The sequence below is a fragment of the Hippocampus zosterae genome, chromosome 12 (genome assembly GCF_025434085.1).
Source record: "Hippocampus zosterae strain Florida chromosome 12, ASM2543408v3, whole genome shotgun sequence".
Lineage (NCBI taxonomy): Eukaryota > Metazoa > Chordata > Actinopteri > Syngnathiformes > Syngnathidae > Hippocampus > Hippocampus zosterae.
In genome coordinates, this window is record NC_067462.1 from 14,743,939 (window position 1) to 14,762,606 (window position 18,668).

General features: G+C 39.1%; 1 protein-coding gene across 1 annotated transcript; it reads left to right on the forward strand.

Moving 5' to 3' along the window:
* Positions 1–8,209: 8,209 nt before the first annotated feature.
* cdc16 (cell division cycle 16 homolog (S. cerevisiae)) lies at positions 8,210–17,670 on the forward strand. Its single transcript, XM_052082485.1, has 18 exons — positions 8,210–8,437; positions 8,600–8,654; positions 10,144–10,241; positions 10,438–10,476; positions 11,144–11,281; positions 11,587–11,746; positions 12,191–12,285; positions 12,784–12,917; positions 13,001–13,080; positions 13,831–13,880; positions 13,955–14,028; positions 14,110–14,235; positions 14,809–14,961; positions 15,079–15,142; positions 15,621–15,682; positions 15,761–15,896; positions 16,506–16,596; positions 17,115–17,670. Exons 1-18 carry the CDS (start codon positions 8,390–8,392, stop codon positions 17,369–17,371), a joined length of 1,860 nt encoding a protein of 619 aa, XP_051938445.1. The 5' UTR covers positions 8,210–8,389; the 3' UTR covers positions 17,372–17,670.
* The last annotated feature ends 998 nt before the right edge of the window (positions 17,671–18,668 follow it).

An 18,668-nucleotide genomic window follows, 5' to 3' on the forward strand; every position in this document is an offset into this window, starting at 1 on the left:
TCCCAGATGATTTTGTACCAAAGGTACAGTAGATAACACCATGGAATGGTTACTAGGCAATTGCAGGGCACTTATTAAGGTGGAGAACCTTTTACACGTTCGCTGAGTGAGTAAGGTTTGAAATTGAACCAAATAATGCTTTAGGATCCCACAAATGTGGGCTCAGACCAACTGTGATAAAAAGATTTACAGAAAAATGCAGCGACAAAGTACAAACCGAAATTGCTGGTCACAAGGAGACAGGATAAACAAGACATAGGGTAGAGAAAGTAACACAGAGAATACAAATGAAATGACAGAGTCAAATTCACACAAAAAAATAAAACACAATCACAAAGAATTGATAATACCAGTATTTACAAAACGAGAAACAAAGAGAGCAAAACAATTATGTATGAGGTTAAGAGGTCAAGAAAAGAACATCAGCATAAACAGCAAGCAAGGTCAATAAACCAACAGAGACTAGGTAACTTAGCAGTCCTTAAATACTGGGCAAGACCCCTTCACTCCAGCTGGAGCTGGAACAAAAATAAAGACAGACGTGACAGAACTGAACCCACACTGAACCCTATCAGTAACTTAAGGGATGTAAATTTAAAAAAAAACAACAACAACATTTGTACAATGACCTCGCGATGCTGTACAGGCCAAGTGATGTTGAAAATTACATGACACGACATGAAGCAGTGTGATCAATACATTGAAGGAGTTCTAGTCATCTTCACATCTTGGTTTGATCCTTTATTGGTTTGTTCTGCCTTCTTTTATTGGCAACATACTCTCTGTTCTTTACATACAGTATGTATGCTAGATCTCATTTGGTTACTCTGTATGTCTGTAACCAGGATGTACGGCCATGGGCAGCCATGCGATTGATTGGTCCTGTAGTGACAAAAACATAATCAATAGTTAAGCTATTTTCTACTCCCTCTCCCACCCATGATCTGCCAGAGTAGTCAACCCCTATGTTACCTTCCTCACACTGTCTTTATTCTAAACCTGAGACACATGAGAATTGAATGCAACAAGTCGGAAATTTGCGATATATTCCTGTTGAATATCCTGTTGTGTATTGTAAGCAGCATTACAAATTTTCACATAGCACCCAAAACCTTGGACATGCAGTTCAAGTAGTATCATCGAACAATCTTCCTAAAGATCCTGGTGTTTGTCCTCTTTAGCGTGTGGCAGAGCCTATCCAATTTGACTTTGTGTAAGAGGTGACATAAACCTCTGACAGGCTACCAGCCAATTAAACTCATTCACTCCCAAAGACGTTTTAAACGTCTTTTCGGATTTGGTCCAGAATTGTCTGGTACTGAATGAGTTATAGAGCACAAATATCAATTTGTTTCTGGCAGTTGGAGTTTTCTCTGATATATTTACAAAAATAAATAAATAACTAGCCCAGCATGGTCACCCTTTGTCATTCGCAAATTCACATATTCGCTTGGTACATATAGCCATAAAAGCACGGGTTCATTGAAATACAGAGTACAGAGAGTGATTAGCAATATAACATGAATTAGTGCAGTGATACTGATCAAATTGAATTGTGCTAGAGGACAAAGTGGCAATGCGAACATGAATGACGGCGTAATAATGGCACAACAGAGAGTACAAATTGTTAGTGTCTCGATGAAATTAACTGTTAACTGTTTAAGAAGTTAATGTCAACGGAAAAGAAGCTCTTGGAATGTCTGCCGACAAGAGGAGATGGGAAGGGTGGTGCGGCCCAGGGTGGGATGAGTCTAAGAGAAAGGAAGATCTACCACTTGAAATTTGAAGTAGAATGGAAACATGGCGAGATGCCATAAAGACTGTCTATCAGTGAAACAGCAGACATTTTTTATTCAGGGTGTGAAGAAAAAAATGGAATAACCTCATTACATATTTATGAGTTGCCTTTGTATATTTTTCAGTTTAGAATTAAATTCCTCAAAATAGCTTGTTCAATTTTCACATCAATCTGTCATTTGTGCTCATGAAAAAAAAAATGTTTCTCATTTTTTTGGGACAAGTCGCAAATGCTTTGGCTGAACGACGTATCCTAAAATGTCAAGCATGTTTCGATACATTTCCATTAGACAACCTTCCCGGGCAAATCCTGACTTTTTCTAACAAAGGGAAATGTTTCAAATAATGGATGAAACAAGTTTTGTGAAGTAGCTCATAGACATTTTTCCATGAGGAGATTGTCCAATGTTCACATTTCTACTTTATTTTGATTCTTTTTTTTCCTTTATGCTATGTAGTGCTGTCTTTTCTTCACTGTGTCACAATGAGGTGGTTGGTCAACAAATTACAGTGCAAACAACAAAAGTGATATTTGAATTGTGGTCTTCCACATCCAAAAAGGTGTAACTTTCAATTTAGAATTTTGAATCTGAGATCAAAACTTAAGTGGCAGTTTACATCAGAATATCCCACCAGAGCGTATTACACAACGACCCAAGACCTGTCAATCTGGTGGCAGCGATCTGTTCAGCGACACAGCTATTTAGTTTTGAGTGATATATAAATGATTTTTACAAATTAAATGTTTGGTTTGGTTTTGCAGGGTATGCGTGATTTTTTTTCGCTATTTGTAAGAATCGCTATGAGAATCGCACTTACAAATTTCAATTCTGATCTGAGAAATGTACCAAAGCAACTGTGAAAAACTCTCAGTGTATGAGCGACTGGAACTGATTCTGTAACATTTCAAGATTATGTATTGCAATCAAAGTATCATAAAACATGAACAGGTCTGACAATAATCTGTAAAAAATAAAAATAAAAACATTTTAAAATCCTTCAAACCTCCCAACTTTATGAATGAATGAGGAGGGTGTCATACCCAGTCGGCGGCCAGCGAGCAAAGTGGCTAATTTAGCAGTCGCATCATTTACTGCTCCTTCTTGTCAAACATCACAAATGGTTTCTTCATGAAAAGAACCTCGATATTCTCTTTACTGAGACTTCAATCAAGCCAAAAGTAGAATGTCACCAAAAATAAAACCTACAGCTACATCAAACATGGCTTAACAGAAAACAAACTGACATGTAGTGGCCATCTCTATCATGTCACTGAAACACACAAACGAGTTTCCTTTGACGGTGGCTAAGTTGGAGTCTCGTTCTGATGGCTCACGTATGATAATGGTTTCAACTCCAAAACGACATATTGTTCATCCAAATTTATAGTCCATCTAAAGGTTGGAACTTCAAGGCACCGCTTCAGCTTGGTACTCTGCTAATTTATTGCCATCATAAGTCATTCCACCGTTACATAACGGCTGCACCAGTCTGTTTGGTTTCATTATTTATAGAAATTTATAGCAGCAATCTATCTGAGTATTATGAAGAAAAAAATGGTCCAAACTTCCTGCATTCAGTAGAAAGTGCATCGTGTATGTGCCAAACTGTCATAGAAACAGACACTTTGTGGGGTTTGCGGGGGTGTGCACATAAAGCCTACTTCCGAGTCAAAGAATGCATCCCGGTAGAGCTTGGCGGTATTAATGGAGAGTGCATTGCCTTAGAGTCGTTTGCTATTCTGCCATCCATTAGTTAGCTTTGAAAACTGCTTTTTGATGAATCAGGTAGGAAGGCTTTTCAGATTGTGTTAGTGTTAGCTTTCCGTTTGCAGTTGGATAAATACAGATGTGTTTCTTTGGCTACATTTATACTTTGGTTACTGACAAAATAGTCAAACATGAAATGGCGTGATTACAGATGATTAACCGATCACGAAAGATGAGGGCATTCGTTACGATGGCTGCAATGCCTGATTGCATTTGGAAAAGGGCCAGGTCCCCTTTTTTATGGATTCCTTTGCACTAACTTGACAGATGGCCAGTGGAAATGGAGGAGCGGGATTTGAAATCCTTTTTGTCGGTCCTATTTTTGAAAGCAGCATTTCCTGACCATTACTGAGCCAAAGTATGTATGGTACCTTGACTCATGGGGGCCCCAATTTAAGTTAAAGTTTTTGAGTTATAAGCCATCGCTTGGCCAATTTTGGATTGATTCTATGCGCAAGCATCTGTATTTAAATGGTACAATGTTTTTTCTCTTTACTCAAAACTGGTAACAAAGGAATATATTGTATATATATATTTATTTTGGGGTGGGGGGGCAGAACAGATTAATAAATACTGGCATTATAAATTGAGTTACGATCTTGGTAACTGCAAATATGAAACTCGTAAATCAAGGTAACTCCGTATTTTATATTACTCACAATCGTGTGGCACTCTAACAAACTACATTGTCACAAAATGTTACTTTTGCACAAATGGTACAGTAAAATATTTAGCTTTTGCTATCTGGTGAAAGAACCTGTAATTGATTTGCCTGTCACTATTTGTCACTGTCAACTAAGAGACATTATTTGAAATACTTTGTAAATAACTGATCATTTTTCAAGCAATTACCTGTAAGTGAAACTGGATAATTTCCCTCAGGACACGTAATGATCTTTCACTGATAATGTCACAATTTTCTTTCAGACATAAACAATGGTATTCACCAACATTGGACAGCTCATACACCAAATTTTGATGTGTCGTTCTCTGTCATGTGATGGTAGTTCCAGCTTGATAAATAATGTTTCTTTGATTTGGTTTCTCCTGGGACAACCTGGTAATGTTTGCACAACTTGGCCAAATGGAAAAACCGGTCCTCGACCTGGGCCCAGACCACAGCAGTATTGCTTGCAAATAATTATGGACCTGAATTAATTTATTTCTCTCCTTCCACTTTGATTTTTAGAAACCCTGCTCACGCCTTGCTTTTTTTTCCCACTGGTTCTCCGTCATGAAAGCTACCAATTCTGATATTTAACACAATTGAAATTAATAATGTGATGAAATAATTTCATTCAACACTCTAATCTGTTGGGAGAAGTGTTTTGCCTCATCCTCATCACCCACCACCACCACAGCCACCCCACAAAAAAACAGATTACCAACTCGTTGACGTCATGCTATAAATGCCATTATGGAATAAAAAGTCGGCTAATCTTTCAACCCTTCAGGCACTGTGGGTGGAAAACACTGATCTAAAGGCTCCTATCGCTTCCGACTTTATCACTTTCAAAAAAGGTCACTCTTTGAATAGTGCTTATTTTGATAGAACGATAAAGAATGTGAGAATCTGCAGGATGTTTAAAAAACACAAAGACAAATATGAGGTATGGATTGCAACACGCAGTCTGGTAAACGATGTGTGCTGCAGCTTCCTCTAAACAAGATGCCCTCACGGGACATGTTACCTTAGCCACTTTCCATCACATGGACACAAAAAAAAACCCCTCCTTTATAGTGACCTTAGGGAAATGCATTGACGCCTCCTGCTACTGCTTATCTCACTTGCATTTTGCCCCCAGGGCACCATTGAGGAAAATATGAGCACTAACAATGCTATTTGTCTCAATCCGAGTAGATCACTGACGTTTAGAGTCGTTTAAATGGCAAAATTATGAATGGTGATGAGTTAACAACCTGAATTTAAAAAATAATGTCGAGCTAGCGGCACAGTGAACAACTGGTTAGCATGTCACAGTGCAGAGGTGCAGGGTTCGATTCCGGCGGTTTCCTTTGTGGAATTTGCATGTTCTCCCTATGCCTGTGTGTGTTTTCTCCGGATACTCTGGTTTCCTCCCACATTCCAAAAACATGCATGGCAGGCTAACTGAACATTGTAAATTGAACTGCAATTGTGAGTGTGAGTGTGAGTAATTGCTCATCAATGTGTGCCTTGCCTTGGCTGGCAACCAGTTCAATGTGTACAATTGCCCGAAGACAGCTGGGATAGGCTCCGCATGCCAGCAATCCTCATGAGGATACGCGGATTAGAAAATGGATGTATGGATGGATGTTGGGCAATTGTAAATGTAGAATCTTTACTGCAATGGAGTCTATTAGGTCTTCAATACTAAAGAGACTTTTGTGGAAGACTACCGGTAGCTTATTCCCAGGGAGAGTACAATAAGTAACCACCTTAGGGACCCGTTGCATCCCCCATCCTTTCTGAATAGAACACCAAGACAGTCTTTATTAACTCTAACCCTATTAGGATAGTAGTGGCTTCTGAATTACTAAATGAACATACGCAAGGAGTACACAATAACACAATGGAGAGCTCCTAAATGTGCTATTGACTTTTTCAAAGCTTAAAACCTTCAAAAGGTTCCATTTCAAAATGGATGGATGGATGGATGGATGGATGGATGGATGGATACATCTAATCTAGGTTGAAACTGCGCCCTTGATGAAACAGAAACTAATGAAGTGTACAGGCAATTTTTGAAACAACATGTAACCATCCTTGTCATACAAAGGAAATAAACCAGAGTTTACGCAAGAATTTACTCAAGTTGCACATTTTGTATTGCATTAAGTGCAAAGATATACGGACAATAAATCATCAGCTAGAAAACGGTTTACTCCTCGCACATGGTGACTGCCAGACATGATGACAACAGGAATTGTTTCGAAAGGAAAAGGTATGTCTTCAAGTAACGTTGGAATAAAATAACATAATTTCTGCACCTTAGTGTGAACATGGAGAAATTCCAGTGGGAGTCAGTGCAGATCGCCAGGAAAACCATGGTTTGTTGTTCCGGCTGAGGGTGAAGGATCAAACTTACACTGAGTGTACTTATTTAACACTATTTGGTACATCCAGGAAAATTCAATGCAGCTCTGTTTGTGTTTTGAAATGAAAATAGAGATGACACAGGGGTGAGGCAGATGTGTCTGTTTCTAAATGTTAGTGACTGCAGGGTTGTTTCAGACTTTGCCCAGATGCTGCATGAAAGAACACAAAATAAGCTCCTCTGTGGAGGAAAAAGAGTAGTAGTTTTGGTTCAAATATATTTTTTAAATGTGATGGGCCTGTCATTATCACATATAATTTGTGTTTATCTTCAGAATCAGAATCATCTTTATTGGCCAAGTATGTAGAACATACCAGGAATTTGTCTCCGGTATAACATGCTGTATTAGTATCATCGTAAATAAGGACATGACAAATAAGGAAGGACATTTCATAATGTAAGTGACAACTGTGAGACAATGTGCAAAGCATCAAGCAGAGCTAAAGTGATCAGTGGTAGAATACAATACGATGACAGTTTGTACAGTTGGTGCAGAAAATCATTGAACCATTTTAGAGTGACCAGTAGCAGTATTTGTAGTACAAGAAGAGTGACTACATCAGTGACTGTTTAGGGAGTTAATGGCTAGAGGGAAGAAGCTGTTTAAGTATCTGCTGGATCTGTAGTGCCTGCCTGAGGGGAGTAGCTGGAAAAGGTGGTGGGCAGGGTGCGGGGGATCCAGGAGGATTTTCCGTGCCCTTGTTTTGATTCTTGCAGTGTGCAAGTCCTCAAGAGTGGGTAGGGCGGTGCCAATGATTTTTTCCGCCGTCCTAACTGTCCGTTGAAGTCGGATTTTGTCCTTTTTTGTGGCGGCCCAAACCAAACCGTGAAGGAAGAACACAGGATTGATTCGATGACTGCCGTGTAGAACTGGCGTAGCACCTCCTGTGGCAGGCCATGCTTCCTTAGCAGCCTCAGGAAGTACATCCTCTGCTGGGCCCTTTCGTTTTGTTTCGTCTGGTAGTGCCACTTGATATTAAATCACTTGAGCTGGAATAGGATCCCTTGAACAGCTACTGTTTCTTGGCAAATTAAGAAGACAGTTATTTCATAGTTCTGTGAAAAAAATATGCCAATTTCCACTGGAATTGACCACCAACTTTCCTTTTCTTCACTACAGTCTTCATTACAGAAATGGGCTGGAAAATCCACCTAAGTGTAGAAGTGTAGAATACTCCCAAATGAAATATTTTTATTTCAAAAGTAAAGTAACAACGGCAAAGAGCAGTTAACGGGACAATCAACATTGCAGTACAAATGCTGACTGGCATTCGACATTCTGTAAATGACGTCACTCGTGCAGATTATAATAATAATAATAATAATACATCTTATTTTGAAGAACGAAAGCATTTAGGTTGTTAAGCGCGTTGCTATGAATCGAACTATGATTATGGGTGGATTAGGTTAAAAAACTAACGAAACTATGTTTGAAATCGAATAGAAATAGTAGAAGATTTAAGTACTGTATTATTCAAAAGATGGTCAATTGGAGGACGAGAAAAGTCAAATGCGGAAAAAAGCATTTCACGGGGTACTTTTTGTTTCCTTTCGGCGGAATTTAACGACGCACTAAGAGCGCAAGTTGCACACAGACGGTTGCACAGGAAGCCTTGGATTTGATTTCAAGCAGAGAACGGGCTTGCACGTACTTTACAACTTAGCTGCATGCTGAACTGTTAAAGTTTCTTTCTTCACTGTGACATGTGTTTGATATTTAGGCAAGTGCGTAAAAAATAATTTAAAATGAATCTTGACAGGCTTCGAAAGCGAGTCCGGCAGTACATCGACCAGGTAACAGGGATGCTATGTGGAATTAATGTCCTTCGTAGCTAATGTTAGCCTTCATTCAAGCCAAGTGAAGATGTCAAAGACATTTTTAGAGAACGTGCTTATTCAAGCAGCATGGCATCATGCATTATATGTCACTCTTGGGACTCTTGTGTTTGATTTCAGCAACAGTACCATAGCGCGCTGTTTTGGGCCGACAAGATAGCGTCGCTTTCTCATGGTAAGTTGTCCGTGCCGGTGTCATCAAGCATTTTCCATTCTGGCAGTCAACGTGAATGTTTCGAAATATTATTTGTTACGGGCAAATGGTGTGACTTATATTTGATGCGTACTAAGAGCAGTATGTTATTTTAGCTTCGCACTACATTTATGTCTTTAGCCAGACTGTTTCCCTCATTTCCAATGACGGTTTTGTTTGTTTCTGCAACTTTAAACTTATAACACGCTGCATAATTGCCACAGGTCCACCACAACGACAAAGGTAATTGGATGGACGTTTTTATCCCAAGCCAATCAACCTCGTCAAAATGGTTCTAAATTCTTGTGCCGCATTCACATCAACACGCAAATATCCCATTTCCCACTTGCATTTTCCGTACTTCAATCGTTTTTATTAAGCAAATTCAGGTATAAAAAACAGCATGGCTGACTTCTGTGTAATTTGAATGTCTGCAGTCTTGTTAACTAATTTGAATTGGCTCTCATATAACCTAGTTTGTATAACTGTAGTTGATATGGTCTGTATTCTGGGGTGTTTGGAAGTAGTACGCATTTGTGCTGATAATTTTAATTGTTTCACGCTATGAAGCGCTGCCAGGAACAACTTCAAGATAAAAACGTGTATAGGCAATGATGTCAATATGTTATTTAAGACAAGGTTTAATTTGAAGTTGGCCTTCTTACTGCATTGGTGGCATACAGTATTACTGTCATGCATGCATACACAGTTGTTGCTGTGGTTCGCTTGACAACTGCACTTTTACTGACAATGTACCGGTACTCTTCCTCAAATATTTTTTTAAATTTAAATCAAGGTTTCTGAATGACTTTAGGACTCGTTTCTGCCCGAATTCTGTCTTTTATATTATTGATTAATCGTTGATTCAGATTAAAAAAAATGTTTTAATATCCATCCCTTTATTCAAAAACAGGACATTATGGCAAATTGATACTGCAGAAAATTCTCAAACCGAAATTAATTCAGTTTCTGGTTTGATCCGTAACATGTCAGCTCATTGGCAAAAAATTACATTTTTGTTTTCCCAAGTAAAAGCAAATGTTTTCAAATGTCTTATGTTTAAAAAAGACAATCAGTCGGCTTTCAGAAATTCTGAAGATTTGGACAATTATACATTTGAAAAGGTTTTTAAACGATTGATTGTCCAAACTATCTATTAATTTGTGTTCCAATGCACTTCTGCTTGTTTGAGGTTGAAAATTTCCTAGTCTCCAGTTTTCTTTTAGTGCAGCAGCAGGTTCACCTCAGCAACCAGGGCACACCAGCGCGGTGTTCCCACACAAATTAGAGCGGACATAAAACGGTAGAACATGACTACAGTTTTATTAGAACTTGAAAATATTTGGCCATGACATTGTAGTAGTGTTCTGTTTCATTTAAAAAGTTGCTTTGCAATGTTTGCCTGTACTGTGACATAGTTTAAAGCAATGTCTGACCAAATTTATCATCTTCCCGGTGTTGTGGCATACAGAAGATCCACAAGACATATACTGGCTTGCTCAGTGCCTTTACTTGACGTCCCAATATCACAGGGCCTCGCATGCACTACGCTCGAGGAAACTTGATAAGGTAATTCCAAAAGTCTCTTTTGTAGTAAAAGTTGGGCTTGACTTGACGTGTGTGTGTGGAAACCAAGTTAGTTTGAGAAAAGCTACGTTTCTGCATCATAGTCTGTGTTTGATGACTGCTTTGTTAAACATTTTATTTTTCAAATGAGGTTCACTTGTGTTCGCTTGCATTGTGACATTCACCCTTTCTTATACAGATGTATGGAGCCTGTCAATATCTTGCTGCACGGTGCCATGTAAGTTACTTGAATATGTGATGGAACTTCTAGTATTGAACACAGTGCTTGGTGGTGTTCTAATTTTTAACTTTTTTTTCTCCCCACGTGAAAAGTACTGATGATGGATGAAACTGTCAACACAATACAGCAATTCATTGTGCGGGGCACTGTTTTGAGGAAAATTCATATCAGTCATCATCGGAATAAGAATTGTGAAATGTAAAAGCAATAAAATTCATAATGTCACATAACTCCTTATTTTTTTCCCACCATTTTCTTTTTACAGCCATTTTGTCTTTTGAAGTAATTGTTTCTTTAAAAAAAAAAAAACATCCAAAGAAGAAGCCAAGAGTTAATATTTCGTTGCTCGTCAACCTGTGGTTGAACAAGGCACCCTGAGGTCTTGCTGGAATCACACCCCAAATTTTTTGTGACTTTAAGTGACTATTCTTGCAAATATACAAATATCCAGTCAAATTCTGAATTATATATAAGAAAACCTTTTATTTGTGCCACACCGGGGACATTTGCAGTCTACAGCAGCAAAATGGGGGTGGGGGAAGAAAAAAATATATGAAAAAATATGAAGTTTGATTGTGAGGTTTCATTTTAGTTTAAGAGTTGGAATGGAAATTATTAAAAGTATGAGTGAAATAATGATTGGATGACTGTATTTGTGTTCTAGTATGCCGCCAAGGAGTTCCAGCAGGCCTTAGATATTTTATCAGAGGAGGCAAGTTGTAAGAAGCTGCTCGACAGGAGTGTGAAGGAGGAGGTCGGGACACCAGAGGCAAACAAAGAGTGGGACATGTCGCCTGCCTCTGTAAGTTCGAACCTGTATATCTCTCAATCACAAATGAAATATTTACATTGTTCTATCTACATTAAACGCCTTGTTTCATTATTGGAAAAAAATCCAGAAGGAAAGTCTGAGCTGCTTGCTCCCTCTGCTGGTTCCTGCCAAATAGTATAATTATTATGTTAAAACTGAGTCTAGGCATAAAGTGTAGGCCTTTATAAAAACAGGGTTGAGCATCCACCTGTGCACATTCTACAGCCAAGAGACAGTCAGTAGGAGGCAACGAGTGTTGTATTGACAGTGGACTGAGGTTTGTGTTCCTCTTCCAGATCAGCAGCTCCATCTGCCTCCTGCGTGGCAAGATCTATGATGCCATGGACAACCGGCCATTGGCCACCTCCAGCTACAAAGAGGCCTTGAAACTAGACGTGTACTGCTTCGAAGCCTTTGAACTTCTCACATCGCACCACATGTTGACAGCCCAGGAAGGTAACGGGGGCGTCTGGTACTTTCCACCTGATTCCAAAACATTTCAAAATAGTTATGCAGCCCTCAGACAGACTCCTCCTTTTTACCACCAGAAATAAAAACAGTTTGTGGATTTCTCACACACTCACATTATAACTGACTGCAGATCCCATTTCAGCTTAGTTACTAACCAAAACAGCAGCAGCTATCAAAGCACATAATCAGCCTCTTGGGTAAATTTGTCTAATGCTTGGTGTGAATGAGTCCCTCGTGCAGTATTATAAAGAAGTCTGTAAAGATGTTTCACGTTCCATGATAAGGCGACTGACCAAATTGACACTCCTCGTTGTTGTCTGTATCCACGTTTCTATTCGGGGGAGCTTTGTGACTTGTTTTGTCAAAGTCTTCAGTTATAATATTTGTTGGAAATTGCCGTAATCTTGTATACTCTACCTTGTTCAACAGAGAAAGACTTCCTACACTCGCTACCGCTGAGTCAGCAGTGCACAGAGGAAGAGGAGGAGCTGCTTCATTTCCTATTTGAAAATAAATTAAAGAAGGTACAGTGGTCCATAGCTGTTTGCAGGGGATAGGGACTGGATTGGGCTGCAAATAGCAAAAATCCAGATGTAATATATGGCCATTGAAATAAACGGGTTGGGTGGGGTATTTATTTAAAACCACCAAAATTCATTAAAAAAAAAAACACTGATAGACATTAACAATGCATTTTCAACAAAAAAACAGGGAAATGGGGAACCTCCCAACCCACTTACCCTCCCCCCCAAATATTGAAAAAACAGTCATGCGTGAACATGCAAATCCTCAAGTGCTGAACCTCGAATATGCAGTGGTCCACTGTACATAAGTGTAATAATAGAAAACAAAAAACCTAAAGTACGAAAAGACGTGGAAAGTGTTTGCATGTTGTTGGCACCCACACATAACATGTATTGGCAATGCAAACACGAGGCCTGCAGTTTAATACAGTTCTGAAAGAATTCTATAAGATTGTGATGGCGTGCCTTAAGTGTCTCCATTCGTATTTGCCACAACAGTACAACAAGCCCAGTGACCTGGTGGTGCCTACCATGGTCAACAATCTGCAGGACAATTTAGATGTTGTAGTGTCCCTGGCCGAAAGGCATTATTACAACTGTGACTTCAAGATGTGCTACAAGCTAACCTCCACGTAAGTAGTCTTGCCCCCAGATTGTGTGCGGTGGTGATTCGAAAGTGCCTTGAGCTCACTGTCTTGCCTTTTCTGTCTTTTAGGGTGATGGTCAAAGATCCTTTCCATGCCAACTGTTTACCAGTGCACATCGGAACTCTAGTAGAGTTGGGAAAAGCAAACGGTAGCGTATACGCCTGCTTTTCAGAACCACTTAACCAACATATGCTGTGCATACATACAAGTTAAATGTTCTGGAAGTCAAATAAAACTTGAGTTCAAACCACCATTGTTGTGTGTGAGACTCAAGTAAATCTTAAGATTTCAGTTCAGAGAGTTAATAGAAAGCCTAACTCCACAATCGATGCTCTTTTTCTGATGTCACTACAGAATGGTAACGATGATGCGAAGAAGGAAATGGGATGATAACCATAGAGCAGGAAATGATTGTTACTGCGACATAGAATATTCTTCCATCAAATTTCCTCATTAGGGTTGCAGGTGAGCTAGAGTGGAGGACATACAAACTATGCACAAAAAAGAGTCGAAATGCGAACCCCAAACCTCAGAATTGTGAGGCGCACGTGCTAACCACTAATTAAATTTACTAAACGTATACGAACATAAATACACTCATCATGCACTAATTTCAGCAATAGGTACAAAATGCCACAAAGTGACCATTTCCATCTTGAGTCTGTCGATTGTCTTGGAAAGGTTAGAAGACTTTATTTCAATTTTATCATTATATTTATTTTTGCTTGTATAAAAATTGTAATTGTTGCCTTGAAATTTGAATGTTCTCATGAAATTGGCACTCAAACGGAGTGTCACTGAGATTATGGCATTCTACTTTGGAGTTTCTAATGTACTGACCTATTGATTAGAGTGTTTCCATGTTTATGTACTATGTCTGTGTGTATTTGTCCTACAGAGTTATTTTATCTATCACACAAACTTGTGGACTTGTATCCCAACAACCCAGTAAGTTTCACTTCATCCACACCATTTTCATTTGCCACAACGACCTAAAAAAATGAAAACACACACATTTCCAGGTATCCTGGTTCGCCGTTGGCTGCTACTATCTCATGGTTGGCCATAAAAATGAAAACGCCCGTCGCTACCTCAGGTATTTATGTTACCAGTCTGCAAGAATGACCATGTTTAGTAGTAAGCTGTTTGCCAAGCTAATGTTTTACCTGTCCCTAAGCAAAGCCACCACTCTGGAGAGGACGTATGGTCCGGCCTGGATTGCCTATGGTCATTCCTTTGCCATGGAGAGTGAGCATGACCAGGCCATGGCTGCCTACTTCACAGCCGCACAGCTGATGAAAGGGTACTCAAACTCAAAATATAATTTTCTTTGCATTTGCAAACGAGTGCCCCAAATAGCAGGTGGTGCGATGAGGGTGCTTGTAGTCACATTTGTTATGGCTGACATCTCTGTTGCTGTCGATGTCTTTACACTGCCTGCAGGCCCGACATGTCATCTGTAAAGCTGACGGTTAGTCTGCCCAGCTCAATTTTGAGGGTGTAAATTCTTGTGATTTCTTTTTAGTACACTTGTAAACATTAACCTCCGCAAAAGTCCATTTCTCATTATGGGCTGTTGCGTGTAAAAAAAAAAAGTGTTCCATTAAGGAATAAGGTTTTAAATTGAATTTGCTAAGGTTTTAAATGGGAAGTGCTTGTGGGTATGAATAATTTCTAGATGCACTGTATAAAACTGTCATTTTCTACTCTCACTATTCATGATCAGTCTTCTATTTCGTTTCCAAAAATGCCTCAAAGTTAGTGTGATAGTGCCTGTTGCTTTTGGCACTCACCATCTTATAAATAATAGGTCAGTGATTTGTCAATAACTTTTTGATACTTCCTTGTTCATTTATACCACATCTTCCTTTTCCAGGTGTCATTTGCCAATGCTGTACATCGGCCTGGAGTACGGCCTGACCAACAATTCTAAGCTGGCCGAGCGTTTCTTCAGTCAAGCGCTGAGCATCGCTCCGGAGGACCCATTTGTCATTCACGAGGTGGCCGTGGTTGCTTTTCAGAATGGAGAGTAAGTCAAACACAAACTTAAGACATTAATTGTATTTAATGGCCATTTCAATAATCCAGCAAGGCATTCACTGTGAGTGTGAAGTTGTGTAAAATCTTTTCCACATCTGCCTTTCAGCTGGAAGATGTCTGAGAGGTATTTCCTGGATGCCATGGAGAAGATTAAAGCCATTGGGAACGAGGTAGCTGCCTTAACAAAGGGAAATGGAAAATAATTTTCAATATAACTTTTTTCCTAATTCTTTTGGAATTGTTTTCATTTTAGATATTTAAAATTATATCACTTATTGTTTGTATTCATTCCTTCATCTATTCCTGGTGCATTAATTTAAAAGGTGGATTATTTTTTTTCTTAAACATTTTAGAATTTTTATTTGGAATTACTTTTGACTGACTTAAGTTTCATATCGAAAGGAAGAGAAGGAGTTTCATATGCATTTTTGTAATGATTTACAATTAATTCTTTCATTTTTGTATTATTAAAATGGTACATATTTTGTTTACTTAAGCTGTGTTTTTCTTGAACACTGTTTTCAGGAAAGTGAAATGTACTTGATTTAATCTAAAATTCATGTTATTTTAGTTGGAAGTATTTCATTTTATTTTAAATTATTATTTTTGTATTTATGTCATTGTCACTGTGGCTCATTTTCATTCAAGGTCACTGTCGACAAGTGGGAGCCTTTATTAAACAACCTGGGTCACGTGTGTCGCAAACTCAAGTAGGTAGCATGACATTTTTCATGTTAGATTTTCCCTAGAATGTTGGTTTCATAAAGCTCCGACATGCATTTGCGCAGGAAATACGACCAGGCTCTGGAGTACCACCGTCAGGCGCTGGTGCTGATCCCCCAGCACGCCTCCACCTACGCCGCTATAGGATATGTCCACAGCCTCATGGGAGACTTTGAGAGTGCTATTGACTACTTCCATACAGTAAAACATTTTTCAAATCAAATTAGTTCACCAGCCAGGGCGGGAGATTAATCGATTTCATAGATTCATTCGATGTCCATCATATTACTACTGACTTGATCTCCTATTTATGAGAGTAATTATGCTGTATAGCATTTCAATGTGTACCATTATCATGAGTAGTGCTAATCCCTTCTACCACTAGGTGCGACTGTTGGCCAAGGTAGAAAAATGTGCATCCATGTTAGGGTTTGTTCAAGGTCGCAAAGGTTTGTGAAAGGTTCGCCAAATATTCGCCAACAGTTTTTCTGGTCAACATTTTTCTTGTCGCCAGGGAATATTCAATGCTCATAGGTTTATTGTATCGTTTACGATCCAATGGAAGCGTGGTTTTCTCAGTCACTATATGCCCCTGGCATGGATAGAAAAACAAAGATATATTTCTGATTAATGAAAATATATAAATAATCATACAGTAACAAAATGTTAAATAATTCTGTGAGAATTCTTCAGGTGTTCATTTTTACACATTTTACCGAACTAAGGTCCAAGTGTACTGAACCAAAAACCGTAACCACAGATCCAAGATAGTTTTGTCAGACTCTTCCCCCCCTCCACCCCCTCTCTTAGGCGCTTGGACTGAAACGAGATGACACGTTTTCCGTGACGATGCTTGGCCACTGCATCGACATGTACATTGGTGAAACAGATGCCTACGAAGGTACATTGCACTTGTTTTTGTTCATACTTTTTTCCTGTGAAACAATTGGAAAAATGTGTCAAACTTTGATGAGCCAAACTAACTTTTTTAAATCAATTTAAATTAATTATCTTTAAAAAAGTGAAATAAATCTCACGTAACATAGATGAACTGTTTCCGTGGTGACCCATTACGTGTGCAGAGCATTGTAAACAGTCATACAAGTGTAAAAAGAAGTTCAGTACAGTTTATTAAGACTGCTTAACCTGCGCTCGCACTTTTTTTTTTGTTTTAATTCTAACATGTCATTCTTTTTTAATGATCTAATCTTTGTGTTTTGGCTACAGAGAATAGAAACAAATCGACCCCCCCAACCCCCCGTTCAAATGCATCCTCCGCGAAAAGTGTTGAATCACTGCCTTTTTAGTTCTGAAACTACCTCTGCATCTCAATAACTTCTATTTGCTGTTTTATGAAAGTCATCACAGTGTTCCTCTTTCCCATCATTGACAACTTTTTCCAAATGTGTGCCTGTGAAGGTACTGATATCGGCGACAAGGTGCGCGGAAGTGCCAACACGCAGACGCTGATGAAGGCGCTCAACGCGACGGAGCTCACGGAAACGTTGGCCTCGCCGCGGCTGGAGGACGTGAGCAGCGCCATGACGGTGGAGACACCGTTATCCCACCAGGACAAGATGGTCCTTGACGTGCCCCTGCGGCTGTCCCTAACGCTGGAATGTGACATGTACGAAAGCGACGTCATGTTGGACACCCTGTCGGACACCAGCATGTGATTTCGAAGCAACAAGGTTGTCATAGAGACAACACTACCAAGAGTGGAAGGCAACTTTGCATGTGCCTTTGTTTGGGGGTCTGAAATGAGATTTGGACTTAAATGCTAGGCCTCGGAAAGATCTTGATTGTTTGGAGCTAACACAATCTTGACCTCAAAACTTCAAAGACTGTTGTCACTTTTTTAAATGCTTTTCCTCTCAGCAGTACCTGCGGATTTTTCATGATGACGTCAGAGCCGCAACCGTAGACAAAAGTGCAAGGAAGTCCATTCAAAAAATCATGCATTTGTCTTTAAAGATTTTAGCATGAGTGCGTGTATATGCATGTGTGTGTCTGTTTGACATAATTGGATGGAAGTGTATTAAGTTTTAATGGGAAATCAAACCACTACATTCCATCGTGTCATTTGCGTTACACTTCATTTTGTCATGTGATATTCCCTTTAATTTTCCTTCAAAATGTTATGTTTATTTTTGAGTTGCCTTGTAGTACTGAAGTACATTACACTTTCTAGTAAAAAAAAACAATAAATAAATAAAAGTGAACTTTGGCCTCTGCTCCTATTCTGTAGAGGTCATGCCCCAATACCTCAACTACTTGTAGAATAAATGTCATGTGTTCCCCAGCAGAAAGTAAATAACAGGTGACGACTCTACGTTACAAGTCCTTGGACATCATAATTCTAGAAATTCGACAATGTTTTTTAATGGCCCATTCTTTTTTTTCTTTTTAATTGCAATCCTCTTATTGCAATTAAAGGTTAAAATTCCAAACTTTAACCTCGATTTCATCCACACGTGGTTTGTAAGCATGATGCAACAGTGTCAACTGAAAACACTAGTATGAATAGAAGTGTTGTACACCTTTCTAATAAGGCGTCTGAAATGTAATGAAGCAGGAATGTTGTTCAGTCTTGCAGACCAATCCCTATGGGTAAAGGTTCTTGGGCCATCTCGGAAGGACCTACGAGTTCCTGTTGTGTTTACCCTAAAAAAAAAAGAGATTTCCAGAACGCCTGTACAGGATTTGATATGCAACACACTGCTCGTGTTCAGTTGTACTGAAAACAAGCTCATTGATTCAAGAATTTTTAGACATCACCCAGTTGTCAAAACCCCACCTTTGTTACATTCTGTGCAAAGACAGAAAAAAATTGTGATTCTTTTGTTATGGCTGTGATGCAGCAATCTCTGCAGAAAAAAATGCTCCCCCTAGGTAAAGAAATACTCCAAGAAAAAGAAACATCAGTGGAAAAATTAGAAACCTTGAAACCGATGGAGGAAACCCCAATCCAGG